General features: G+C 42.6%; 1 protein-coding gene across 3 annotated transcripts; it reads left to right on the forward strand.

Moving 5' to 3' along the window:
• mical1 (microtubule associated monooxygenase, calponin and LIM domain containing 1) lies at positions 1 to 27,008 on the forward strand. Of its 3 annotated transcripts, XR_013791586.1 has the most exons (26): positions 1 to 157; positions 691 to 799; positions 6,298 to 6,598; positions 7,070 to 7,277; positions 7,939 to 8,046; positions 9,680 to 9,775; positions 10,427 to 10,582; positions 11,606 to 11,706; positions 11,919 to 12,170; positions 13,181 to 13,296; positions 14,220 to 14,346; positions 15,377 to 15,446; positions 16,054 to 16,201; positions 16,722 to 16,918; positions 17,901 to 18,004; positions 18,324 to 18,386; positions 18,839 to 19,079; positions 20,096 to 20,166; positions 21,493 to 22,291; positions 23,791 to 23,909; positions 23,995 to 24,108; positions 24,360 to 24,453; positions 24,638 to 24,731; positions 25,057 to 25,130; positions 25,345 to 26,123; positions 26,198 to 27,008. XR_013791586.1 is itself a non-coding variant. In XM_079520787.1 (25 exons), exons 3-25 carry the CDS (start codon positions 6,341 to 6,343, stop codon positions 25,545 to 25,547), a joined length of 3,813 nt encoding a protein of 1,270 aa, XP_079376913.1. In that variant the 5' UTR covers positions 1 to 157; positions 691 to 799; positions 6,298 to 6,340; the 3' UTR covers positions 25,548 to 27,008. The 3 variants fall into 3 exon arrangements, 2 of the variants coding, with proteins under 2 accessions (XP_079376913.1, XP_079376914.1); XM_079520787.1 differs by having other exon boundaries at positions 25,345 to 27,008; XM_079520788.1 differs by lacking the exons at positions 1 to 157; positions 691 to 799 and adding an exon at positions 4,275 to 4,293 and having other exon boundaries at positions 25,345 to 27,008.
• The last annotated feature ends 175 nt before the right edge of the window (positions 27,009 to 27,183 follow it).

Genomic DNA, 27,183 nt, shown 5'->3' on the forward strand with positions numbered 1-27,183 from the left:
AGAAACCCCCGGAAGGGAAGAGCTGTGCATATTGGCCATATGGACGCAGGTGAGGGAGAGGGAGAGGGAGCGTTATCTGGGCGGAATTCCCTTTAGCCCTGTAAACAAAAGAAAGAAGAGATGGACGCGACACAGATTCATCCTCACTTTAAAAAAGGTAATGTAACAATATTTACAAAAGATAAGTACCCAAATGTAGATTGTTATTGTTTGTACATCGCACTGATCGCAGTGAATGCTTACTGTATGTCTATTGTGCAAATACGTGTAGGCTACCCTGCTACTCTGTCTCTGACTGCTGTGCTGTACTTTCTTAACGAATATTGGCTGTTGCTCAGCCTGTCAGCCAGAGTGCACCCAGGGTGAATCACATTAACAGTTTATCTCTTATGTTACAGTTGATGTAACGCTTGTAATAGACTACACAACACTGTTGTGACTGCTGTACAAACCCTGGCACGTAGGTCAAACTGTATGGGTCTTAAAATTAAACTTTTCCTGTTTGTTCATTTATCCACTTCCTGTCATTGTAAGCGTCTAATGTCTTCGCTTATGGAATATTAGGACCCATACAATTCTACTGGAGTGTGATAAAGTTAAATTACATGACATGTTCATTACTCGCTGCCTGTAATGTCTCTAATTTTTCTCTCAACTTTTGGTTAACCCACGCCCCCTTCGATCTACCAGCCCACATGTCAATGTCATCCTGTACCTGTATGATGTATCCCGAATGATATTACACACAGCTTTTCCAGGACCAGGACCATCATTATCAACTCAGACACGCAACAACTAGGTAAGTGAATTAATCTATTCACATGGTGGGGGTAGGTATGTTTATGTACACAGAATTTACAGAATTGCTCATTCTAAAGCACACAACACACAATGGTTACACACAAAATAAGAATCATTATAGCTATTTGTACCAATGTCTCCAAAGGGATGACGGTATTGCACAATAAACTACAGTTCGACAGCAGTATAATAGTAATAATAGATTTAGTGAGAATCATGCAGTTAAAGTGAGTTCTTCTCTCTCAGAGCAGGACTGGACATGTTCTAAGGAATCCTGCTGATTCTTATTGACGCCTGGTGCAACCTATATGTTGTTCTAGTTCTACCTTTGATGCCGGCTCTCTGTGTCTCATCAGCTATGCTATACATGTAGCAAGTTAACATAACTATTTAAAAAAAAGAATGAATCAAAATTTGAAGGTTTTCAGAAACCTTAGGTCAGGTCCTAGAAGGCGTTCCCAGATTCGGCCTCAGGCATCAATGGGTTAACATTTTGCCAGTCTGATGAAAGCTACTGTGTGTGTTTATCTCCTCCTGGTTCCTACCAGATGATGCATGTATTGACATGTGAGAGATTTCGGTGTTTCTCGGGCAAGTAATTAGCCGATCTGCCCTTTTTGTCACACGGAGACGGCGTTTTGGGGGACTTTAACGGCTAATTGTGAAACTACCTTCCAGAGTGGGAAAGTTTGGAGACGCGACTTTCACGTCTCCGTGTGTACAGCGAATGCCGCCTAATTTGCTGAAACGGTGATGTCATAGTCCCCTCGCCCCCTCCAAACTAACCAGTGTTAATGGTTTATTTCACCATAACCACTTACATATAAGTATCACAGCTATTTTATATTTGCACATAATGTCTATAAATCTCTTCTCCAAAAATAGCCGATCTGCAGCCCGCACGCACGCAAACAGTTGCTGAAATTGAGCAGGCATGCACGAGAGAGGAGTTGTGTGTGAGGAGCTGATCACAGATAGAGGGAAAGTGTTATATTTGGCCTATTATTTATGCTATATATTATTGACCGCGTCTGTGTCAGACGCAGTCACAGTCACAGAGAGAGAGAGAGAGAGAGAGAGAGAGAGATGCTGCGTGTTAAAAAATAGAAGGGGTGCGCACGCTCGCTCTCTCTCTCTCTCTCTCTCTCACACACTCTCTCTCTCTCTCTCGCTCACACTTACTTTGTGCTTGCTGCTGTTTTCAAAATAATTAATCCAAGGTTTGTCATATATTATGGTTTAGTAGGCATACACTTTAGCTGGTCAGTCAGTGTGTGCAGACTCAGAGAGAGAAGCAGCACTGCTCTGCTCATTCAATTGATATGACGCATATGCGCATCTGATCAAGATAATTAGTTATTTGGCAACACCTGTGTGAAATACCAACGCTTTCATATAGCCTAGTTTTAGAATAAGCTTTTTCTTTTTTTGTGGCCATCTACAGGCCAGCCATGTGTACTGCATCTTTCTATTGAAAACGAAGCAGTTTACCGGTCTCGAGTGGACGTCGTACATAATTAACATAACCGCAATGTAGACGCAGTAAAGTTTTATATCGTTCGCAAATTTAGGGGTAATCCAGACGAGGACGATTTCGGTGTTTCTCGGGCAAGTAATTAGCCGATCTGCCCTTTTTGTCACACGGAGACGGCGTTTTGGGGGACTTTAACGGCTAATTGTGAAACTACCTTCCAGAGTGGGAAAGTTTGGAGACGCGACTTTCACGTCTCCGTGTGTACAGCGAATGCCGCCTAATTTGCTGAAACGGTGATGTCATAGTCCCCTCGCCCCCTCCAAACTAACCAGTGTTAATGGTTTATTTCACCATAACCACTTACATATAAGTATCACAGCTATTTTATATTTGCACATAATGTCTATAAATCTCTTCTCCAAAAATAGCCGATCTGCAGCCCGCACGCACGCAAACAGTTGCTGAGATTGAGACCGCTCTCTCTCTCTCACACTCTCTCTCTCTCACACTTACTTTGTGCTTGCTGCTGTTTTCAGAAGAATTAATCCAAGGTTTGTCATATATTATGGTTTAGTAGGCATACACTTTAGCTGGTCAGTCAGTGTGTGCACTGTGCAGACTCAGAGAGAGAAGCAGCACTGCTCTGCTCATTAAATTGATATGACGCATATGCGCATCTGATCAAGATAATTAGTTATTTGGCAACACCTGTGTGAAATACCAACGCTTTCATATAGCCTACTTTTAGAATAAGCTTTTTTCTTTTTTTTGTGGCCATCTACAGGCCAGCCATGTGTACTGCATCTTTATCTTGAAAACGAAGCAGTTTACCGGTCTCGAGTGGACGTCTTACATAATTAACATAACCGCAATGTAGACGCAGTAAAGTGTTATATCGTTCGCAAACTTAGGCGGGGAACAGCCCGCGACGTCCTCGTGTACCCGGCCCCTTAGGCGGGGAACAGCCCGCGACGTCCTCGTGTACCCGGCCTCTAATTTCAGGCTTTCCACTTATTCAAACTGTGTGTCTTCTGAAAACTAAATTACGTTAACATTTAACAGTTTCAAGTCTCCCAGCTTGTTGCACCGCTTTCAGCATGGTATTGGACTTTCATCTTTATACAAGCCTGATATGACCGGGCTAATCATTTTAGATAACTCTGGCATGTACTTTGGAGGTAATGGTGCTGGGCTGTAGTATTGACAATCATTTAGCGTTTTATCACATATGTTAGTTTGTGTGACCTGAATTGCCCTTCTTAATGTTGCTTGCTTGGAATTATTAGTGAGTGATTTCTGAGCTGACTGAAGCTCATTCAACTGATTATTCTCTAGTTGTGAAAGACAATAGAGACGTGAAGCTGGTAACCTTCAGGGTGTTTCCTGAAATGCTAACCTTCAGGCCAGTTAAATGTCAGTGATGTGTGCAGCACAGTGCAGGAAATAGTATGAATGCTGTCGCATATGACATGATAAAAGAGCCGAAATTCTGTCACCTTCATGTCAGTTCATGTCTGGGATTCTTATTTAAGTCAGTCCTGGGGATATTATTTTTCTTATGATCCAAAAAGGAGAATGGCAAACTGTGCTTGAACTAGTTAGAAGAGCCTATTGTAGCTGAACTTTCCTTCAGGTCGGAATTTAAAAAGGTCCCAGACATGCACGCACGCACGCACACACACACACACACACAAACACACACACACACACACACACCATTTTATTATGTTAATTGTAGGGTCTGTGTCTCAGTTGCTGAGGGCAGAGGATGCAGGACAACTCACAGCAGCAGGGAGTTGGTGTGAGTTAAATTTTAGCATCAGGAAGGAAGGTTTGGCCATAAGTTATAGGAAATGCTACTTTAGAACAGTCACTATGACAGACTCACGCACACTAGAGCCTGTGAGTTGTTGCTGATGTGGTTTCAGAATGTGTCAGAATCTGCAGTGCGATTAGTCTAGTAATTGTATGGGTGGAATATATTTTTGCTGATGCCGTTTGATCAAAATACACAACTGGTGGGTATCATTTTTGCATAAGTAACGTTTCACCAATTCTTAATTTTTGTGTTGAATGATATTAATTAAATACATAGCAGATCTGGAAATAGCAGATACACTATACTTGTGAACACCGTGTGAACTATGATCAGTTCTTTTTCATGCTTGCCAGATTAGATCTACTTCCTCTTTCTTTTTTGAGCATCATGGATGGGGCTAGTAGTACTGTTCTTTCTAAGACAGTAGGGACTGTTTCTTGAGCTCTTTATCTGACCTAATCAATCAACATAATGTCATGTCTATCTCCTTTTGGCCAAAGCAGTAGCTTTTGGGAAACTATATAAACTGTAACTTAGTCCCTGTAATTCAGCTAGCCACTATTGGGACAGGTCATGTAAGTTTTGATTCCTTACTCAAGTAAATTCTCTCATAGTTCTTGTCTTGCCTCATTGTGTACAGTATTATGTTTCACTACAGATTTCTGCCTTTGACTTTGCCTTTGACTGTTTTATAAACCCCGCCTATTGCAAATATTGACTGAAAATGTTCAGTGTTATTGCTAACCCTTTGTATGCTAAATAATATTGCAAATGGACGTTCTCATGTGCGAGCAACTATTTGTCCCCCTTATCCGATGGACCATAATTCGATGTATCATACTTTCACAAGCAGCCAAAGAACTTTAGTTGGTTATGTTTTGCTTGTTTGCTTTAGTTTGAGTGTGGTCGTGTGGCCGTACAACCATAATTTAAAATGGTTCATCCTGCACAATGTATAGTTTCAGAATTGACAACGTTACCTGTAAAGAAATTTTATTGATGCACAGATTATTATTTTTTTGTTTGAACCCTCTCCCAACCCTTAACGCACCCCTCACCAACCTTAATCCGGTGATTTTAATGCACCCCTCACCAACCTTAATCCGGTCGTGTTAACGCACCCCTCACCAACCTTAATCCAGTCGGACCAATGCTATGACTAACCAATGCTATGTCTAACCAAAGTATGCCTCCCAGGATTTGGATGTGCATGTCCTCTGCCTCCTTTGCAATAGTGACATTGCAAAGCATGCAATGTAGCTAAGGCAAATTGAGTCAGTCAGTCTCAATGTACTAAAACAGTTTGTTAAAAGAAAACAAAAACTAGCACGGTTTGTGCATTTCAATCATGACTAATCTGGCAGAAAAACAGTACAGTTAATCTGATAATATGCGTAATGGTTGGTATGGACCATGGTAGCTGGTCTTGCACGCACATTCTGCGTTCACAGAGGTGTCATGTTGAGTCAAACCAGTATTGAGCAACTGCCTTATTTATTTACCATTCTAAAATCTCCCTAACCATTGTAGAGTGATACATTCTTTCCAAATGAAGCTACTGAAGTTTAGATGCAGATCTGCATGTGTTATATTGCAAAAATATAGCAGTGTCATTTCCCGGCCCCAATACTGTTCAACCTAGTCCATTCCTAACTACCGTAGACCAGTGTTTCATGTGTGCTTTCAAGTTTCCATTACACTACATGCTCTACCACCTACTGCAAATAATGCCAGACAAGTCCTGAGGCGCAGCGTGAGTATGACACATAATCCGTAGGCGTGGTGTTGAGTGGTAATAAAGTAAAGATATATAGAAGGACATAGGAACAACTGGGGAAGTTAGCGATGACTCAAGGCTTTGAAGGAAACCAGGTAATGAGGAAGCTTTCCACTTTTAAAGCTCTGTGCTATAATTACGAGGGGGAGAATTTCCCGTGTCCCTATTATCTATGCGTTGTCAGACTTTTGGATCTCCCCCGCAGATATAATGACAATCCCATGTCAGACATACATTTAAGAGTCCGTTTGGGATTATCTAACCATTTAAACCTACTTTATCTTCTATCGATGTTTTCTAAAGCTTTACCATATATAGTAAAACCCTCAGGTAACTTATCAATTTCTAACTCTGAAAGAGTAAAAATGTAACTACATTTTGTATGCATTTAGAGTTAAATTGACAGTGTGTAACCTTCCTCTGCAGTCAACCCTCCAAGCTGAGCAGGCCCAGGTCTTCATTCTGCATCATGGCAAGCCATGACCCGACCAACGCTTCCCATGCTGTCTTTGACCTCTTCGTCCAAGCTGCAACCTGTAAGGATGTTCAACGCCACTTTGCTGAGCTCTGCAAGCAACTGGATGTGGATGCCAAAGACTACAGGAACTTCTACACCAAGCTCAAAGAAAGGCTGAACTACTGGAAGGCCAAAGCACTGTTGGACAAGTTGGATAAGAGGGTGTCCCACCAAGATTACCAGCAAGGAAAAGCTTGTTCCAAAAACAAGGTAGAAACAGATAAAGAAGAAATAGTCTTTGATGCAAATCCATTTCCTGTGGATATAGTGAAAGTATATCTAGAGAATAGAAGAACAATATCTGATTAGATACTGCTAGCGTATGTAATAATACAGTCAGTTTGTGTCTGTTATTTCAGTCATTAATACAACAAAAGTAATTTATTGGCACAACACCAGTAACGTTTTGAGCAAATGCTCTGCATCAGACTAAAATAAACGTAGAGAGACACCATCTTAAGTATATGTACTGTACATACACTGGTACTGTGCATATGATTTGTGCACAATTTCTGCTTTTGCAATTGCAAAAGTAGCAAATCAAATATTCTTTTATGTTTTATTTACTGTATTTTGTGTGTGTGCTTTGCACCTGCTTTAAAATGTGTGTGGATGTGCACAACTATTGTGTATTGTTTTTTTAGTTCAGTCATTACCCTCATTATTTGTCCTCTCCGCCAGTGTCTTGTGTTGGGTGCTGGACCTTGTGGATTGAGGACGGCTATAGAACTGTCCCTGCTGGGTGCTCAGGTGATGGTATTGGAGAAGAGGGAGACATTCTCCAGGAATAACGTCCTCCACCTCTGGCCCTACACCATATACGACCTCCGTGGGCTCGGGGCCAAGAAGTTCTATGGCAAATTCTGTACTGGAACTCTGGATCACATCTGTGAGTCATTAGTGTGATATATATATATAGATAGATGTGTGTACTATATATAGTGTAGGTATATATTCAGTTTGTGTATATGTGCAGTGTGTATATGTTCATGTCAGTCTTGATCAGGTAGTTGTGGTGGTGCGACCACAATACTCCCGCTTCCTGTGTGCAACTGCAACGTCTTGCATCTCACACTTAAACACATGTTATGCAATACCGGAGCTTGCCTTAGTTTTCAGCATAATGTGTACTGAAATCATGTATTCACCCTTGATATAGTCTAGGTCAGAGTCCCAACCTGTTTTAGGCCATGAGGATAATGCAATATCCCCCTCCCCTTTTTTATGTTTTCATTGTTATACCAATAAATAATAACTTAAATAATACTACGTTGGTTCCATTGATCCAAGCTGGAACACAATCGATTGATTGATTGCTAAAATAAACATGCTCTGAAACTGCATGCGGCCCACCCATCTGAAGGGGTCAGATGGGTAGGTTCAGGCTGTGAACACTCAGGCCCTGATCCAGAAAAAGGTTAGGAACGGTCTGTGTGGCACTGCATAGTGATTTCATAGTAAAATGTGGCATTGGCTAGTATGTTATACAATAGGAGAATAGTGCTGATACTGTACATGTAAACAGTATACTGTTCAACTATTGTTTCCAGGCATTCGTCAGCTGCAGTTGATCCTACTGAAAATATGCCTTCTCCTCGGAGTGGAGGTGCACACCGGACTGGAGTTCCAGGGCTTGATTGAACCATCAGAAAACAAAGGTGCTTCCCATATATTCTCATATAGTTTATTTGTATTAGCAGCACATTTCAACATGGCAGGCCATTCAAAGTGGTTCATACAAAATATTAAGTGCATTATTAAGACATTAAGCCAGAACAATTAAAACAGTCAAATAATCACATTATGAAAGGAAATTTGAGTATAAAGAAAACAATGTGTGATGGGTGCTCTTATCATCATACATCTTCTCATTCCGGCCAATCACAAGTTGCATCCTCACTGTTCCGTCTTCACTTTTCTGTCCTCACGTTTTATCCTAAATACATACTTTTCCAATCACATCATCGCTATTCCGTGCTGAGCCAATCAAATCCACGCTAAACGCAAACACACATAGCTGGGCATAGAGCGCCCCTAAAAACAAAACAAAAAAAACACCCTGACCCATCAACAGAAGAATAAGGGAGTAAAATCACAGTGCTGAAGAATGATTAAAACATATCTCAATAATAGGCTGTGGCAAACAAATGTTTTTTGCTTTGTTTTAAAAGATCTAAGACTTGTAGCTGACCTGCAGTTTTCTGGGAGTTTGTGGTGCATACAGTCAAAACTGAACAATGTTAGTTAGTTAGTTTCATTTATTGTCCACAATGCGGACATTTGTCTTTGGTCTCATAAACAACATAACAGCATCAACACTTACACACAATTATCTACATGGCAAAAAGCAGAACAGTGACAAATACATTAAAAACTGATTTAACGAGACATGGTATCATTTGTGCCTTAATGGCATTAGAAATGAAGGACATTAAAGATGTTACGGTTAGCTTTAGGTACTTTGTACCGTCTATCAGAGGGAAGTAGTTCGAACTCCCTGCAGAGTGGGGTCATTTGCTACTGTATCTTGACAGCTTTTTTCCGAAGTACTTCCTTGTAGATAGATACAAGTTAATTATTTCTGTCTCTTCCCAATGATTTTTGAGGCTAGGTTCACTATTCACTGCAGCTTGCTTCTTCCTTTTCTATTAAGATTGCCAAACCACATTGCCATGTTAAAAGTCAAGATTCCCTCTATCAGGTTCTTATAGACTACTCTACATTTAGTTCTGAACTGGGGACATAAAGCAGACCTTCCTCATATGACCTGAGAGGTCTGCATAGTTCATGATATAGCAAAAGATCAGAAATGTGTTTAGGCTGTAAACCATTCATTGGTTTATAAACCAACAGTAGTATTTTGATATCAATTATTTGATGGACAGGGAGCCAAAAAGCTTATATTCCAAATAGTAATCATTGCAGTGATAGTAAACAAAATATATTTTCAGGTCTGAATACCATTTTTATCCAATCAGCTTATATTGTGTTCCAGATCCAGTTCTGTCTAATTTGTTTATTTTATCAATTCCAGTTTCACTTATTGGTAATCCTGTATACTTATATGCAGGATGATTAGATAAAACTGCCCTGAAAATCTATTTTCTGTTTACAAAACAAGCTGGAGAGACAGGGAGACCCTTGCTACAGAACAAACACTCAACGCAATAATATAGAGCTATTTAACACTTATTTTAACAAATCAATATAACTTACAGTATTACACCTTTAAAATTGTGTGAACCATTATTTTGAATAGTAGTTTTATATATCTGTGCGTTCCATTGCCAGGTTGGACAGCCAAGCTGCACCCTCCGTCTCATCCCGCAGCCTCCTTCCAGTTTGATGTCTTCATCTCTGCTGGAGGAGGCAGGTTTGTCCCAGACGGTGAGAAACACGCGCAAGTATGCGTATATTTGTATGTGTGATCTGATCTGAAAACCAAACAAGTTATTCATTTACAATACATGACTAATAGAGCCATGTGAATGCTTGGATATCAGGTTTATAAGTATATAATTTTGATTTGTGCATTTTGTTTCTCTCATTGTGATTATCTACTGAGTGTTGGCGATAGTCTGAATCTGACATAAAAGGGATGGGGACAAAAAAAGGATGGGGTGCAGACAAATATTTGTTTCTTAACTAAATGTAAGGTAAAGTGATTCCAGTATGTTTTAGTGCCATTGCAAGAGTTTTAAGCACATTTTGGAGATTATAAATGGCAATTATTTTGCTATCATGACATAATACGTTTCATGTCTAATTTGAACACTGTTTTCCTTGTAGACTCAGTTGAACAACATGCATGTAACAACTCGGTGGTACGGTGTAGTCGCTGTATCCAAGACCCATGAGCATGCATTGCAATGTTGCTGTTAACTACAGAGAACCAACAACATAACCAAGTGTACATGTTCTACAAAAAATATATAAATAATATATAAATAAAGTTATTATTATTATCCCTAATGTGACATGTGAATGATTTTCTGTAACTTCTCCCCTCTTTGTAACGTTTTCCCTCTTCTTTTCCAGGCTTCAAGCACATTGCGACGAATGGCAAGCTGGCTATCGGGATCACGGCCAACTTCATCAACAAGAACACAGCCGCCGAGGCCCGGGTACCTGAGATCAGTGGTGTGGCTCGTATCTACAACCAGAAGTTCTTCCAAAACTTGCTGACTGAGACAGGTAGAGGTCCACATATCGTCCCCACACTGTAAAATCCCCAGCTGGATCAGATAATGCCTGCAGGATTAGATAATGCCTTAATTGATCATTGAAATTGAATTTCAGCCTGCCCTCAATATATCCTACAATAAATGCACAAAAATATGTCTGTGTGTGTCCGTGTACGTGTGCGTGCATGCGTGTCTGTAGTTCACGTATCTCGGCCCCACCTATAACCGGGTGGGGCATGCATTTCCAACTTGCCTCGTTCTCGACTTGCAGTGTTCCCGAGTCGGCCGGTGACCAACGGGCAACAGTCTAGTGTAGCGAAATGGATATAGTAGGGCTTGAGTTTTGTCTCAGGCAGAAGATGCTCAAAATAGGAACAAATAAAACCATTTAGTCCATTTTACCCCACCCGCTCATTAACATAGTTCATTAACATAGTTCTCATACACAGTAAAATGAGTGTTAATTTATCCATTTGTACACTCTCAGAGGTAAATGAACACTTAAGATTTTACAGTTTACCTCTGTTGCGTCTCATCGAGCTGAACCTCCAGGGTGTGAAATGAATGTTCACACGCCTCAGCTGGGGACAGTTACATGTGTGAAAACAAATAAGTCATGTCAATAAATACTACTTGTCATTCAAAGTGTCTTGATACTGTAAATGGTGCAATCGATTTCACACACATTCACACACAGACGGAAGAGGAAGGCAACAAGCTATTCATCGGGAGAAGTTATGGGTATGGGGAGCCTGGAATTGAACCTGAAAACTTCTGATTTCCAAGCGGCGGCTCTAGCTCCTGAGCCATTGCTGAGCACACAATTAGTTGGTCGCCCCACCACCATAAATAAACAAACGATAGACAAAGTTACAGCACTTATTTTATTGATTATGTTCCAAATTCCAAAAACAGATTTTGCATTTAGCATTTTCATTTAATATTCACAAATATGTTTACTCCTCAATTTAATCTCTTTGAACCATCTCTCCCAGCTCTCTCTCAGTCTCTCTTGTCCTTTCTCCCAATTCAGGTATTGATCTGGAGAACATTGTCTACTACAAAGATGACACCCACTACTTTGTCATGACTGCTAAAAAGAAGAGCCTGCTGAACAAGGGTGTCATCAAACAGGTGAGCGATATTGTTTTTCCGGGGACACCAGGGGAAGACTTCAGCTGAGATGGCTTATGATTGGCTGAGACGTGGAGAGTGGAGCGGTGGTTTTACTTCACGTAATAACCTGTTCCGTCCTCTACGGCTTGCCAAACTCTGACTTGCTTTTGTGCAAGCAGGTGAGATTTCCTTAGTTCACCCTTCCTTCTACTCTTTCTGGGTCTCGCCAGGACTGCAGTGACCCAGTAGAGCTTCTGGCTGCTGCCAACGTGGATGAGGACGCCCTGCACTGTTACGCCCAAGACGCCGCCCGCTTCTCCACGACACTGCCCCGGCTGGAATTTGCTCTGAACCATAAGGGACAGCCAGACGTGGCGATGTTTGACTTCACCTCCATGTACCGCGCTGAGCACGCCTCGCTGGTGAGGGAGCGGAAGGGCAAGAAACTGTTGATGGGCCTCGTTGGAGACTGCCTGGTGGAGGTAGGTGACACACTGTAGGTCCACTGCTCTCCTAAACACTTTATCATATACCAGTCAGACGCCCTGAGGGCAACCTCGTCCTAAAGGGCGAGGTTGCGTGCACACATCTGCCTGGGTGACGGCAGACTGCTGGGCCTGCACTTTGGCATGGGGGGTCAGATCAACATATGGAATAAATTCTGTACTGGCCATATATGGAGTGTGTCTGAGTGTACAGGGTTTGATGAGGTCAGAGGTCAGAACAGGTCAGCTCCATATATGGAGATCTAAGGGTGGCAGCGGGGGCAGTGCAGTGTCTTGAGTGTACAGGGTTTGATGAGGTCTGGCCATATATGGAGCGTGTCTTGAGTGTACAGGGTTTGATGAAGTCAGATCAACATATGGAATGTCAGAACAGGTCAGCTCCATATATTGAGATCTAAGGCAGCGGGGCAGTGTCTTGAGTGTACAGGGTTTGATGAGGGCCCAGGTAGGGCCGGGCCTTAATTTTCAGGCCTGTTGAATGGACATGTATCAGTCAAAAAGGAGACATCGAAGAGGAAGGACGGGTGGAGATCAACATATGGAATGTCAGAACAGATCAGCTCCATATATGGAGATCTAAGGGTTTGAGGTCAGATGTAGAGTTGCTGGCCGGCTCTATATGCAGATCTAGGTGATGATCCAGTCTTCTCCATGTATGTCTATCGAGAGTTGTTGAGGTCTATCTATTTAGCATTCTACGGTTGTAGAATTTTCTACATTTTTGAAAATGGCAATCTACAATAACGCAGAGATATGTTATAGTCTTGCTTGCTATTATATGCATTATATTTTGGTTTCAAAAATATTAAATGGATGATCTACAAGGGGACGTGTTGCATTGCGATGCATTTTGAACTTGTAGATTGGCTATTTTCTCTTATTTGTTGCACAACAAAGTATATAGGGCTTACGTGGTTAAGACAATCCCCCCCTCTTAATCAAACTCTGCTTGTTTTAATGCTCTGGCATTTGCCTTTTGTTTGCAGCCTTTCTGGCCTCTTGGGACCGGCATTGCCCGCGGGTTCCTTGCCGCATTCGATGTGGCATGGATGGTTAGGAGCTGGGGCATGGGGGTTCCACATCTCAAGGTCCTGGCTGAACGGTGAGCATGGATGGTTAGGAGCTGGGGCATGGGGGTTCCACATCTCAAGGTCCTGGCTGAACGGTGAGCATGGATGGTTAGGAGTTGGGGCATGGGGGTTCCACATCTCAAGGTCCTGGCTGAACGGTGAGCATGGATGGTTAGGAGCTGGGGCATGGGGGTTCCACATCTCAAGGTCCTGGCTGAACGGTGAGCATGTGGATGTGGCATGGATGGTTAGGAGCTGGGGAATGGGGGTTCCACATCTCAAGGTCCTGGCTGAACGGTGAGGATGGATGGTTAGGAGCTGGGGCATGGGGGTTCCACATCTCAAGGTCCTGGCTGAACGGTGAGCATGGATGGTTAGGAGCTGGGGCATGGGGGTTCCACATCTCAAGGTCCTGGCTGAACGGTGAGGATGGTTAGGAGCTGGGGCATGGGGGTTCCACATCTCAAGGTCCTGGCTGAACGGTGAGCTGGGGCATGGGGGTTCCACATCTCAAGGTCCTGGCTGAACGGTGAGCATGGATGGTTAGGAGCTGGGGCATGGGGGTTCCACATCTCAAGGTCCTGGCTGAACGGTGAGCTGGGGCATGGGGGTTCCACATCTCAAGGTCCTGGCTGAACGGTGAGCCAGGTCGATATTGGAAGCACAAAGAGATCATTTGAATCATTGGACCTTTACTTTCCCTAATTTGACAAAACCGACCAGTAGAGGTTTCATGAGAGTCTCCATTTTATTAACTTCCCCATATAAATAAATATCATGTTCTTTTTACTTTGAATTTGAACATTACAGAGTACATGTTTGGATAAATGTGCATAAGTAAACATTGGCACTGAAAGCACAGACATGAATCATTTGGATCTGGTTGTATCTCCCTGCTAATGTTCCTGTACTTGTGTTTCATCTCTGTGTCTCATTTTATGAATGCAATGGACAGAGAGAGTTTATACCAGCTACTGTCTCAGACCACCCCAGAAAACACCAGCAAGAACTACCCCAACTACAGCATTGACCCCTCAACCCGCTATCAGCATGTCAACCTCTCATCCAAAAAGACAAGCCAGGTTGGGATTGTTTTTCTTTTGTGTTGTTATTATTATTATTATTATTATTATTATTACTACCACTACTACTAAGGCAATGATCGTTGATGACCTCCCACTGCACTGCACTCCTGCAGATTAAAGGACAACTTTGTTTTTTTCAACCAAGGTTCATGTTTTGGGTTGTTATTAGAGAAAGTAAAAGATGAGTGTTCAAAAAAAATTATCTGCTGCTTTCTTTCGTTTTTAACGATTTTAGCTATTTTTGACAGGGGGGGGGCAAGTGGCTAAATATGTATTCTTTTGACAAAATGTTATGCCGATTTCTTTATTATTATTTACTATAGTCGTACTAGACCCCAGGGAATTCATCTGGTCACAGTAGTTGTCTTCCGTGCATCTGAACGAACCACTGACTACTAGGGGCCTGCCATACTATGTGTTAGGCTCAATATGTCAGTTTGTCACCTCTCCCTTCACATTCATTAAATCCTGTGATCTTTTGTGGCCAGATGTAATTTCCTCGGGTCTAGTAGGACTATTGTAAATAATAATAAAGAAATCGGCATAACATTTTGTCAAAGAATACATACTTAGCCACTTGTCAAAAATAGCAAAAGTCGCTAAAAATAAAGAAAGCAGAAAAAATAGCTTTAAATAGCTAGAAGGTTACTTGTTATATAATTTAAATATAATTAATATATATCTAACTTCTCTATTTAAAAGTTATATCCAATTCCTCCAGCGCTCCATGGATCATTCCAGCAGTACAGTATTTCACATAGTGTGGATTTGTTGCCAGGAAACTGCAATGTAAGATCTATTGAATTGGCAGACCAGGCCAGATGGACTGGCTTTAATATAGGAGAGCTTATTGATTATTGGGCTTTAGAGAGTTTTCACAAAATACCACATAAAGTGCACTGCATAAAGACGTATTTGAATTACAACTTTGTGTTGTTTTCTGTTCTGTTCTTTTCCAGTTCATATAAGGATAATGCACGACTCGACTACAGTTTGAATGTAACTTTTCTCTTCATCTCTCATACAGGTGCAGCACCTATATGACTCGGAGAAGTCTAATACGGCCAGCAAGATGCAGAAGAACAGGATGCGTCAAGGTCAGCTGTTCCTTCATATCAGTTTGGTGGTCACTATTGTAGTTGTTCTTAACACATATTAGCCTAGAATCCGTGTGAGCAGTAGATGTTTAGCTTCCCATGTGGAAGACACAGGTTTGAATCAGAAGGTTACTTCCCATGTGGAAGACACAGGTTTGAATCAGAAGGAGCAGTATAGTATAGTATAGTATAGTATAGTATAGTATAGTATAGTATAGTATAGTATAGTATAGTATAGTATAGTATAGTATAGTAGATGTTTAGCTTCCCATGTGGAAGACACAGGTTTGAATCGGAAGGTTACTTACTTATCTACAAGCATGTAGATCTGCTATTTTTGCTATATTTTGAAAGTGATTAACTCTTGTCTTATGTGAGTTTCATAAATATTGAGCCAATGAAAAATATTAGTAAGAGCCTGTGACTAAATAATAACTACATCGCTTACTTTTCTGTTCAGTTTTGGACATGCAAGGTTTCCACTCAACAGTGACTATATGCAACATACAAGAGATCTCTCACACACACACACACACACACACACACACACACACGATCACATCCACTAATATAACCTGAAAATCTTCATTGACGTTTTCCTCCACAGATTCGTCTGGAGGTTTTGATGAGTTATTAAGGTGGTGTCAGCACAACACTGCAGGCTACGAGAGGGTAAAGGTCCAAGACCTCACCCAGTCCTGGACGTCCGGTCTGGCTCTGTGTGCCCTCATCCACCGCTTCAGACCGCAGCTCATGTGAGTCCGCCTGTCGGCTTGCTCTCTGTTGTCTTTCATCTACCATAAACCAGTGATTCTCAAGCTCTTTCATTTCAAGGACCACCATTTGATACGATTTTTATCTCTAGTACCCTAATGTACTCAGTGTTAACTCGGAGAGTGTACAAATGGAACCAAATGGACCAAATGGACCAAATTACATTTTGGTTCCATTTGTACACTCTCAGAGTTACAGACCCTTTTGGGTCTGTGGACTAAGGGTGAGGTCCATTTGGTTCCTAACTATCATCAATTACTCTGACGTTGAGAACCAGTGCCATGAACAACACAGATAATGAGGTGTCTGTGGCCCAATCCTCTTTAACTGTGTTGTTTTGGCCCAGTTCTTGACAGTCAGCAATTAACATATGACGCACAGTGTTACCCAATGGACAAAGAAATCAATCTGTGAACGATGCAAATGATTTGTATTCTATCAATAGGCCTCCTACATTCGGTTACTACAGTATGAATCCCTGCTCTCATTCTGCCTCCACAGTGACATGTCCTCTTTGGATGAGTCCAATGCCATCCACAACAACCAACTGGCATTCAGCATCCTGCAGAGGGAGTTTGGGATCTCACCCATCATGTCTGCCAACGATATGGCCAACAGCGGTCAAATAGACAAGCTGTCCATGTTCCTGTACCTCACACAGGTCCATGATGCCTTCAATGTGCCTAGCAGTAGCAAAGGTAACCTACTTCAAACATGACCCACAATCTTGTTACTGCTGTGTGAAGCTCGCCTTTGGCTTAAGATTTACCACGTTTTGTGCTTTGATTTTAAACGCAATAGTTGCGTTGTCTTTGAAATAATTGCCATCACCTACAGTAAAAACTTTAGAGACAACTCTATCAATACTATTACATAAGTCACTCGCTGAGACACTGACTGCATCGTGCTCTAATCATCTATTTCTAAAAGAGTGAGGCTGGTTTCTCCTCGCACTGAAATGTGTTTGGTGTTGATAAGCCATCACACTGCCTCTGTCCCTTTAAGAGCATGTTACCCAGAATTCCTCAGGTTTGAGTGGCTAGGGCTGTGCTCAAAGCCAGATCTCCTGCACTAAGCCAAGGCAGACAGAGCAAAAAGCAACGGGTGAGGACATATGGCTTATCGGGGGTTGGGTGGGACTAGCCTCGCTTAAAAGAGATCAACTATTCCTGTACCAGAAGAAGGATTTATTTTAAACAAGGTATTTGAGCATTCTTGTGGCATTCTGTGGAGAAAGGGGAATTCTTGCAGCGTAGATGCGAGTTCAGTGTTAGGAGGTACTATACTACAGTCTGTGCTGAAGTGGGTGTGACATACACTCTGCTGGTCTGTGATGCTGTGCCGCTCTGCTAGGAATACGCTGACAGATGCGCAGCAGACAGGGGGGAGCTGTCAGTCTCCAGTTACCTTATCTGACTGGTTACAGTGGGACAGCTGGAGCATAGGAGTTTTTATTAAGATTGACAAGTTAAGAGTTGACTAATTCAGTTCAATTTCAGATGCGGGGCAGATATAATGAGACAAATGGGATCGCTAAGATTTCCGCTGGCAGAGTAAATGCAGTAATTAGCAGGGATGCACTTTATTTATTGTGAAAATCTGTATTTAAAACATCCAAATTTGCTATATTAGAGGGGAACTGAAGTGTGTGTGTATGTGTCTGCATGTGTGTGTGTGTAGAACCTACAGACCTATTGGCACCATCCAGGCCCTTAACTCTTTCCCGGCAGTCGGCTGTCTTTTTCATCAGCAAGCTGAAGCACAACTCTCTGCAGAGACGCAAGGTGAGCCCATAGAATTCGGTACTCTGACTGGACTCCATTGTTGACACAGTAGCTTGCTTGATAAAGGCATTTTCAAATACACTGAATGTTTGGCTGGAGTTGGCATTACTCATGTCACCAAGTTAATTTTTCAAGCCTCTAAACTGTTCTGTTCCATTTCATTTCTCAGAGGCACTGGTGGTAGTTCATGTAATGTTTTCTTATTTTTCATATTATTATCATATTTTAAGCAATAAAGATATAGAGAGGCAGTTGTATGGCCATGAGTGACCGCTTACATACGGTAATTGGATAACATACATTGTTTGTGTTTGTGCAGGCGAAACTGGAAGCTGAAAAACAAACGAAAAAAAAGGAGACCAGGATGGGTGACGAGGACAATGTGAGTTCAGTGTGACTTCAATCAAATCCACTTAACACAACGGATGCACCAGCATATTTCAAAATATAGGTGCTAGAGTGCCAGCAGATATGGCAGATTTTACTCTGCCATATCTGAAGTCCTGCCTTCTGTTCCCCCCCAAAACCTGGAGGCATAATCTTCCATTCTTACCTTGCACTGGTCACGCTAAAGTCTCTCTAGAAGCATTAATATTCCAAACGAGAGGTGTGTGTGTGTGTGTGTGTGTGTGTGTGTGTGTGTGTGTGTGTGTGTGTGTGTGTGTGTGTGTGTGTGTGTGTGTGTGTGTGTGTGTGTGTGTGTGTGTGTGTGTGTGTGTGTGTGTGTGTGTGTGTGTGTGTGTGTGTGTGTGTGTGTGTGTGTGTGTCAGTCAAATCTGCATCATGTGTCAACTGTCAAAGTAAGTAAATGTAATGTTTGTTCCTATCCCATAGCCGGTTGCCCCCATCGTGGCCCTGCCAGTAGCCCCTGAGGAACCCCAGCTACAATCTGATGGTGACTGTGGCATGGGGAGGCCTGCAGGCAGTAGTTCAGAGTGCTACTTCTGTGGCCAGAGGGTATACGTGCTGGAACGCATCAGTGCTGAGGGCAAGTTCTTCCACCGGAGTTGCTTCACCTGCCATCACTGTGGTATCACACTCCGACTGGGTGGTTACACCTTTCACCAGAGTACAGGTGGGTTCAACTTCCGCATATAGCACTTTTAACGCCTGATATATTTCTTTGGCAATAATGTAAAGGTATCTGAATTTTCCTTGAGATGTACTTGAATTATCATTAGGGACAATCATGTAAAATTATAATGAATATTAAATATACACAGTCAAGTCCTCATTTATCTGATACCGACAATAAGCCACTCTGACCTACTTAACTGCTTATTGTCTCCACCAGGCCGAAGGCATGGGGAGATAGTATGTTTTGCACTCCGTCCGTGTATGTGGGTGTGTGTGTGTGTCCGTCCGTCTGTGTACAGCTAATCTCCGGCACCGTTAACCCGGTCGATGCCAAACTTTGCGCACACACTCCCTAGATGCAACGATGAAAATGAACCTGAAAGTTTGCAGGATTGGCCCGTTTTGAACAAACCGCCTCAAATCATGAACGCAGCGTGGAATTTACGTGAAATCTTTCACAGACGTTCCTACTAGGCTGAGGAATATATCCCACCCTTTTCACATTGGCCTGTTATAGCACCACCGATATTATCCGCAACAAAATGCCTCAAGGCTTCAGTAGAAATGGCACCCATTTCACATTGGCTTATTATAGCGCCACCAGGAGGCCACAACCTGACCTGGTGGAGACCTGTGCACTTTTTCTAGTTTATTTGTATTATTAGATTAAACAAATCTAAAGCCTCTGGTGCAGTAGTAAAATAGCTGCCTGCATTTCTGTTCAACAGCTTGTCATACCTGTAGTCAAATGTAATGTAAAGAAGACAACATGCTTTCTCCTAGGATAAATGGAACACATCTTGATTTATTCATTTGTATTATGAATAATTTGTGTCAAGGCCCTTTTTAAAGAGCTTTGTAGTTCAGCCAAGAAAAAGTAAGTTAAAAGAAATCATTGAAGAAGGAGAAAAAAAGGCTTGGAGGGCTGTTATTCTCTTCAGCATCACAATATTATGCTTGTCTAAGACGATGAACTGCATTCCATTGTTCCCTCTGTGATGTTTCCCCCCCCAGGGAGAGTCTACTGTGAGCTGCACTCTGAGGATGAGGGAACAGGGAATGGGACAGGAACATCCTCCAGTAAGGTGCGATTCACTGTGCACACAAACCTGATACCTCACAGCCTTCTGCTGACGGTGACTCAGGGCCCATCTTTGCTCTGTGTTTCTGCGGCCCAATGTTAGATAAACGGGTCTGACATTTTTTCTCACAATTCCAAGTTCATAATGTATTTGTTTTTTCTTCACAATTGTGAGAAGCAAGAACAGAATATATAATGATAATAATTGTGTCCGCTTTAGTTGTTGTTGGTATTTTCCAACTACATTTGCATTTACCCATCCTAACTATTAGCAGCAGTGGGTGCTAATAATAAGTCAGTGGTTGGGATCAGTGTCTTACTCATGGTCACTTAAACACTACGGCTGGAGGTGAGCTAAAACTTCTGATTCTGGAAGGAGGTAGGGCCTGTACACCATTCTTTTGGTAAATAATTACTTTATTGAACAAACGACAACATTTTGATGTTAGTAGATCTTCGTCAGGTCAGTATAAAACGTATGATTAACCTGACTGCATCTACTGAGCTATATGCCGTCCAAAGAGATATAAAGTAGCAATTGTTAGGAAAAAAAGTTTCAAATCTCAGCCTCTCTGTAAAACATTGAAATGAAATACTAAAGTCGGGTTATAACTGGCTGTCAATGGTGACATAATTACGATATGTTTCAATATTGGTTGGGTAACAGGTAATGTTTAGGTAAAGTTGAAAGTACTATACTGTGGTCGGCTGGCTTTTTTATGCGTATGCTCGGCGGTATATACTGATGTTGATGGTGACGTAATTTAGATATGTTTCAATGTCGGGTTATAACTGGCTGTCGATGGTGACGTAATTGGGATATGTTTCAGTGATTTAAAGGTAATGTCTATGTATATATGTATCTGTAACCTATCTTTATTACGTCACCATCAAAAGCCAGTTATAACCCGGCATTGATACATATCTTAATTACGTCTCCATTAACATCAGTATATATACCTCCGAGCATACGCACATTCGTACCAGCACGACCACAATACTTGCACGCTCTGCTTGCGCAAGTAACAATGGGAGAGGGGTGGGGCCGAGAAAGGCCCTTAGTGAGGAAAGAAATCACACCTTTTTGAGTGGTGCAAACCACTCCAATAACCAGCTTTGTCTGTATACGTGTTTGTATACGTGTTTGTCTGTGTATGTGTGTACCTGTACATGGGGCCCAAAAGAATGAGCATGGTCACTGACATTACGTCAGACCACAGCTGATCAGGCTATATAAGACCTTGCACCACTCAGTTCACACGGGTGTGATTTTTTATTTTATTCTGTGGCTTCCATGACTTGACATGCCATGACTTTTCTCTCTGTTCAGGATAGCACAAGAAAGCACAAGGAGACAAATGGAGAGAACGACCCCACTCCGTCTCCCTCAGATGATGATGATTATGAGGATGAGGGTGATGATGATGAATACTATCTCGACTGTGGTCCATGTAAAGACACTCAGCCACATCAACCTGAGGGCAATCAAGACCACAACAGACTTGACTGTAAAGACGAGCCCCTTGAGCCACCACCAACAAATGCTAATGAGGAGCCAGAGGAAAACCCACCCTCCATGACTCCCCCAGTCCCTAGGCCCCGCCTCTCGAGGCAGAACACACCCACACCCTCTACCCCTGTACCCAAACCTCGCACCGTCCACCTAGTGAATCCCTCTCCCCCTGAGGGGGCGGTGATGACTGGCTCATCACCGCCAGTCCCTCTGCAGGACAACAGGCCTGACTCACGGCCAAAGCAGAAGCAGAAGCTCCAGCTAAGCGACGCAGAGAAGAGCCAGTTAGTCAACCTCCAGAGCCTCAGCCTAGACTCTGACTCGGAGACCCCAGGCGGGTCCTCCTCTTGCTCCTCTTCCTCAGCTACGGCAGGCAGGTTGAGTCCTCCCAAGCCGACCAGCACAGACAGGCAGGAAGAAGAGGGCTACTGGAGTGGCAGCACCACAGTAAACCAGAAGAAACAGAAGAACCGACGCGCCGGCTTCAAGAGGAAAGAGGACCCCGGCGGCCAGCAAACCAAGGTCCGATCAAAGTTTTCCCCCTGGAACCTCTCATCCCCCAGGCTCAGCAGAGAACACCGGCTCAGTGTTCTTAATAGCCACCCAGGCAGAGTCGGTAAGGAAACCTTAAAGGGATAGCTCGGTCTTAGTGTAATTTGTTGTGTTTTCCCAATCTTCTTTGAAGATGAGTCGAATGGTGAGATTAGCCTAGTCTAGCTCATTTTTTTTTAAGATGGAATGCTGTGATCCCCCCCCTAAAACATGATCAGGTACTATGATTGTGCTAGGAGACAGGTTTCTTTCAAAATGGTGTACAGAAAGTGTTAAAATGATGATTTTATGTGGCCACACCCACCTGTTCATCAAGTATGCCTGTTTTTCAGGTGGGTGGTCAAGCCGCACCCACAGCTGTTGTTGTCTTAGACTTAGGTGGTCTTTACACGAGAACGGTGTTCATAGAAAACGAAGTAATAAAGTATCGTTTGATGGTGTCCCTTTAGACGAGAACGGTGTTTTCAGGAGGTGAAAACGCAACAAAGTGAAACCACCTTCCAGAGCGGAAATCTTTGAGAATGCCGTTTTATCCCTTCTCCATGTAAACAGGCAAAGCGGTGAATCCGCAAAACTTATGACATCATGGCTCACGTTGGCTCACAGCGCATATTTATTACATTGATGCAGAGCCATATATGATATAATGGAGTTCCTGAACAAGCCTCCCTCCTCGCCTACAAAGCGCTGCTCATCAGCGATGGTGAATGTAAAACCATGATGTAAATAAAATGCCTTGCGATAGGCGGCAGCAGCGTTTATGTAGCCTAATGTATTATAAAATATATATAACCATCCCGTGGCGCACTCTGCCTGCATGCTCTGGGGCTGTCTGTCAGCCTGTCTTTCACCTCGATGCGTTATAGAAAGCAGGCAGCGAGCGACGGCCACAACCACGTTGTGTTCTGGAAGCAAAACCCTGATAGGGTTGCGTGAAGGGGGAGCTGGCTCTTCTTCTTGTACGTAACGTGGGTGACTGGTCTATTTGGCAGCCCGTTACCGCCACCTAGCGACATTATTATAGCGTTTTCATAAAGTGTGCGTTCTCGTGTAAAGGGTAAATAAAAAATGAGAACGCAACGGGACTTTGACGTTTTATCTGGAGATGGTCACCGTCTAAAAGAGCCTTGGAGTGTATATTAATAGAGACATCACCGAGAGGAAACGCTGAAGTGCAATGGACATGGTGGCCGAAAGTGGTATTGCAGCTTCGAGTGGCACTGGGCCATACGTGAACGCGCTGGCTCGCCAATACACAACAGCGGGGCTCGTTCATGACTCGCTCACACACACACACGGTACTCGTTCATGTTTTTGGCCAGGCACGTTCACGTATGGCCCAATTCCATCCCAGAATGCACTCCGTTCTATTCCCGGAAGAAGGGGTGAAATCGCCTCATGCGCTGGGTTAGCAACTCAATGCAAGTGGATGGGAGGAGAAATCCGGTGATGTCTATAATATAAAATATATACTAATCTTTAACACTAGGCTAATGACTACAAAGACTGAAACCCTCAGGATTTAAAACATTTAATTGACCGTATTCTCCTCTTTTACCACAGAAACATCCTTCATGCATGGCCACAGCACGTCCGAAGATGGTGTTGATGGAGACGACGACGATGACGACGACGACGAGGAGATGCTTGGAAGAGACGACATTGATTTATTCCATGACAAGGTAATTAAGGATACATTAGGTCTTCATAAAGACCGTTCCTGTCAGGTTTGACCAGCCATTCACAAACGCATGCTTGGGCCATCAGTTTCAGACGATGCCCTCTGACCCTGTGGAGGCTGAGAAGATGGAGCTGAAGAAGATGAGGACGTTGGAGCGGCGAGCCAAGATGAGTGAACTGCAGCGTTTCCGCAAAGCCCAGGTCAGTACATGTTCACTGTACTATTACTTTACTTGAGTATTTCAACTTCTTGATATTTCATGCTTTTACTTTATTATATTTCAGAATAAATATTGTAGTTTTTGCTCGACTACATCAATATCCTAAGTACAGTATAAAATAGGGTTTAGGAGGTGCATAATCGATAGCTATAGTACAATAACTATGTGTTGTCGGGCTTTAATTGCCCAACTTGTGACTTAAACACCAGTGCTTCTCTCTGTGATCCACAGTCCATCCAGAGGAGACTGGAGGAGATTGAAGTTACATTCAAGGAGTTGGAAGAGAAGGGGGTGGGGCTGGAGAGAGCTCTCCGACAGGAAACCGGTAAGAACATAGAACTGCTAGGTGTTTGTTTCATGATGATTAATACATTACATAAAATTACACCATCCAAAGAATTCAACTTAACTTGGGTTGAATGTCCGATGATGTTTCAGTATCTCATAGGAAACACATACACAAGACCACATACTTTCAACTTAAGTCAACCGTTCTTGTCCTATCCCAGGCAATGGCGGTTCCCCTGTAATGATAGACCAATGGATCGAGCTGGTCCACCAGAAAAACGGCTTGGTGTCAGAGGAATCAGACCTCATGGTGGCGTAAGTAATATGACTATATGTACCTATGGAGTCTCACATGCATCTATACTATATGTTTAGATGCAGTATTAAATAGGGTAATAGTTTCTAAAAATTTTTTTATATATATATATATGGAGATACAAGATTTCTGCCTGACAGCAATGATATAAAAACAAATACAGATTCTGTTCTGAGAGAAAATGACACAAAGGACACAGGAGGGCCAGAGCAGCAGACCCTCCACCCATAACACTGTGGTTACTGTTCCTGCTGGTAGCCAATAACCTCCACATTCAAGGTGGGTTAGTGCTGGTGTGATTCACACTGTTTCTGTTTCTCTCAGGTCTCGCCAGCTTGAGCTTGAAGACAAGCAGAGCATGCTGGAGTTGGAGCTCAGGAAATACATGGAAATGAGTGGTGTGTATATAACGTTGTGTGTGTGTGTGTGTGTGTGTGTGTGTGTGTGTGTGTGTGTGTGTGTGTGTGTGTGTGTGTGTGTGTGTGTGTGTGTGTGTGTGTGTGTGTGTGTGTGTGTGTGTGTGTGTGTGTGTGTGTGTGTGTGTGTGTGTGTGTGTGTGTGCGCGCGCCCTAATTTTTACATAGCATGTGTGTGTGTGTTTTGTTTTTTCAGACTCTGAGAAGACGGCGGAGCAGCGAGCGGAGGAGGAGCACTTCCTGCAGCAGAAGATCGAGGTGGTGGACATGAGGGATGCTCTGGTTGCCTTCTTGGACGAGAAGAGACTAAAAGAGATAAGTGAGGAGCAAGCAATCTTTTCCATCATGGAGGCGAAAAGACACTCCACATCAGCAGGAGCTCAGGTTCACTGGGCATAAGGCTTTGTTGCACATGCAAGAGGTGCAGTCAATGAGCGCGTGCATAGATACTGTTCTGTTCTGTAAATATTTCTCTTTTTTTATATTTGCAAAAGCCAAAGACCCTATACAGCACTGGTTATCAGCGTCGGGTCCGGGGACCACCAGGGCTCCGAATGGACAGTTACGGGTCAATAACGCTGAGTTAAATTAACACTGTGGATTTGACGGTGTAGATTCAGGGTCCCAGGCCTGTAAAGGTCAATTTGGACCTCTGGTGGTCCCCGTACCGTTTGTTGAGAACCAGTGCTATATACAGCATTGTGAAAGGAGGGCTCAGCGGTATCTGAGCGCATAGAATAAAGCACATTGCAAAATCCAGAGTGTTCATTTAATTGTTAACTCAACACTCAGCCGTTTCTCAGTGCACATGAGACATGACATCCATGCTGACTGGGAGAATTTTCCATCCCCTAAGGGGAGACAGACACTCACTTTGAGGTTTGAGACTTTTGGTCTGGAAGCTCTCCTTCTTAAGCTCTGCCTGGCCCACAGAGGGAAGAGGAACCCAGCTGTGCGCTGCTCTCCCAGAACCCGGTTTAAACTGGCCACCATATGGGATGACTCAAAAGACTTCCACCACTTTGAATTGAATTGAATGACATGATGAGGGATAGAGCCAAGATTGAACTGCATAAAGCAGAGGTTTTGTTTATTTCACTCTGAGAGGTCATTTGTACCCTCTCAGAGTTTGTAAATTGATAAATGGACAACACTGACGATGTTACTGCGTTACAAGCAAGGAGGTTGTATTCTGAAAATACTTTCATGGTGACTTGTCTCGTGTCACCATAACTCGCACACACAAATGTAATGTACATATGGCAGACTTACAGTATAGATGTTTGATATTTGTATACTGAATAAGTTCTAGGAATTAGAAGTAAAAGAAAATACATGGTTGTGGATTATAAATAAATAAATAAAATATACAATAGAAGTTATTTAAATTAACATTAGTTGAATGCAGCAACTATTATTGATAATTTGTTATGATTATTACTCACCATATCATTGCCGTAGCTCTTCAAGACATTCACCATGTGCTTTTGTAAATTAACTGCATGTCTGATAGTTGATCTCAGGGGTTGACTGTTTGGTCCTCCAACATTAAGTGTTCAGTTATTTCACTTGCGGCCTTCAGTGAATGGCTGCACTACAGGAACACAGATAGACAGGGGTCATGGAGAATGAATGGCAAACATTCAGAAATGTATACATTGAAGCCATTATCTATCCTTTGCAGATTTACCACTCAGGTGTTGGCAAAGTAGAAGGTTCAAGGTGAGAAAAATATACTGTAAGTAAGAAAAATGAGCCTTATACTGTACATTCATTGTTCCAATGCTTCTATTTTGTCCAAATTTGGACAGCATTTCACAATATAATTATCAAATAAAGATCATGCAGTTTGATATTTAATTATTATTGTTATGTGAACAGAAATTATTAATCATACTGTAAATTAGAAATGTATTTTCTGGTTGATTCAGGACAGTGAGACCTTGTATCATTTGACGTACAGTACTGTATTGATTCAAACTGTTATGTAATGTCCTTGTTTACCCTGCTATTTGCAATACTTGCCACTGGGGTG

The sequence above is a fragment of the Electrona antarctica genome (assembly GCF_951216825.1).
Source record: "Electrona antarctica genome assembly, chromosome: 2".
Lineage (NCBI taxonomy): Eukaryota > Metazoa > Chordata > Actinopteri > Myctophiformes > Myctophidae > Electrona > Electrona antarctica.

Excerpts from the sequence above, each read along its gene's own strand:
- mical1 (XM_079520787.1), top strand. The coding sequence starts at position 6,341 with ATGGCAAGCCATGACCCGACCAACGCTTCCCATGCTGTCTTTGACCTC. Across the intron at positions 6,599-7,069 it reads AAGCTTGTTCCAAAAACAAG|TGTCTTGTGTTGGGTGCTGG; the intron begins GTAGAAACAGAT and ends CCTCTCCGCCAG. Across the intron at positions 10,583-11,605 it reads AAACTTGCTGACTGAGACAG|GTATTGATCTGGAGAACATT; the intron begins GTAGAGGTCCAC and ends CTCCCAATTCAG.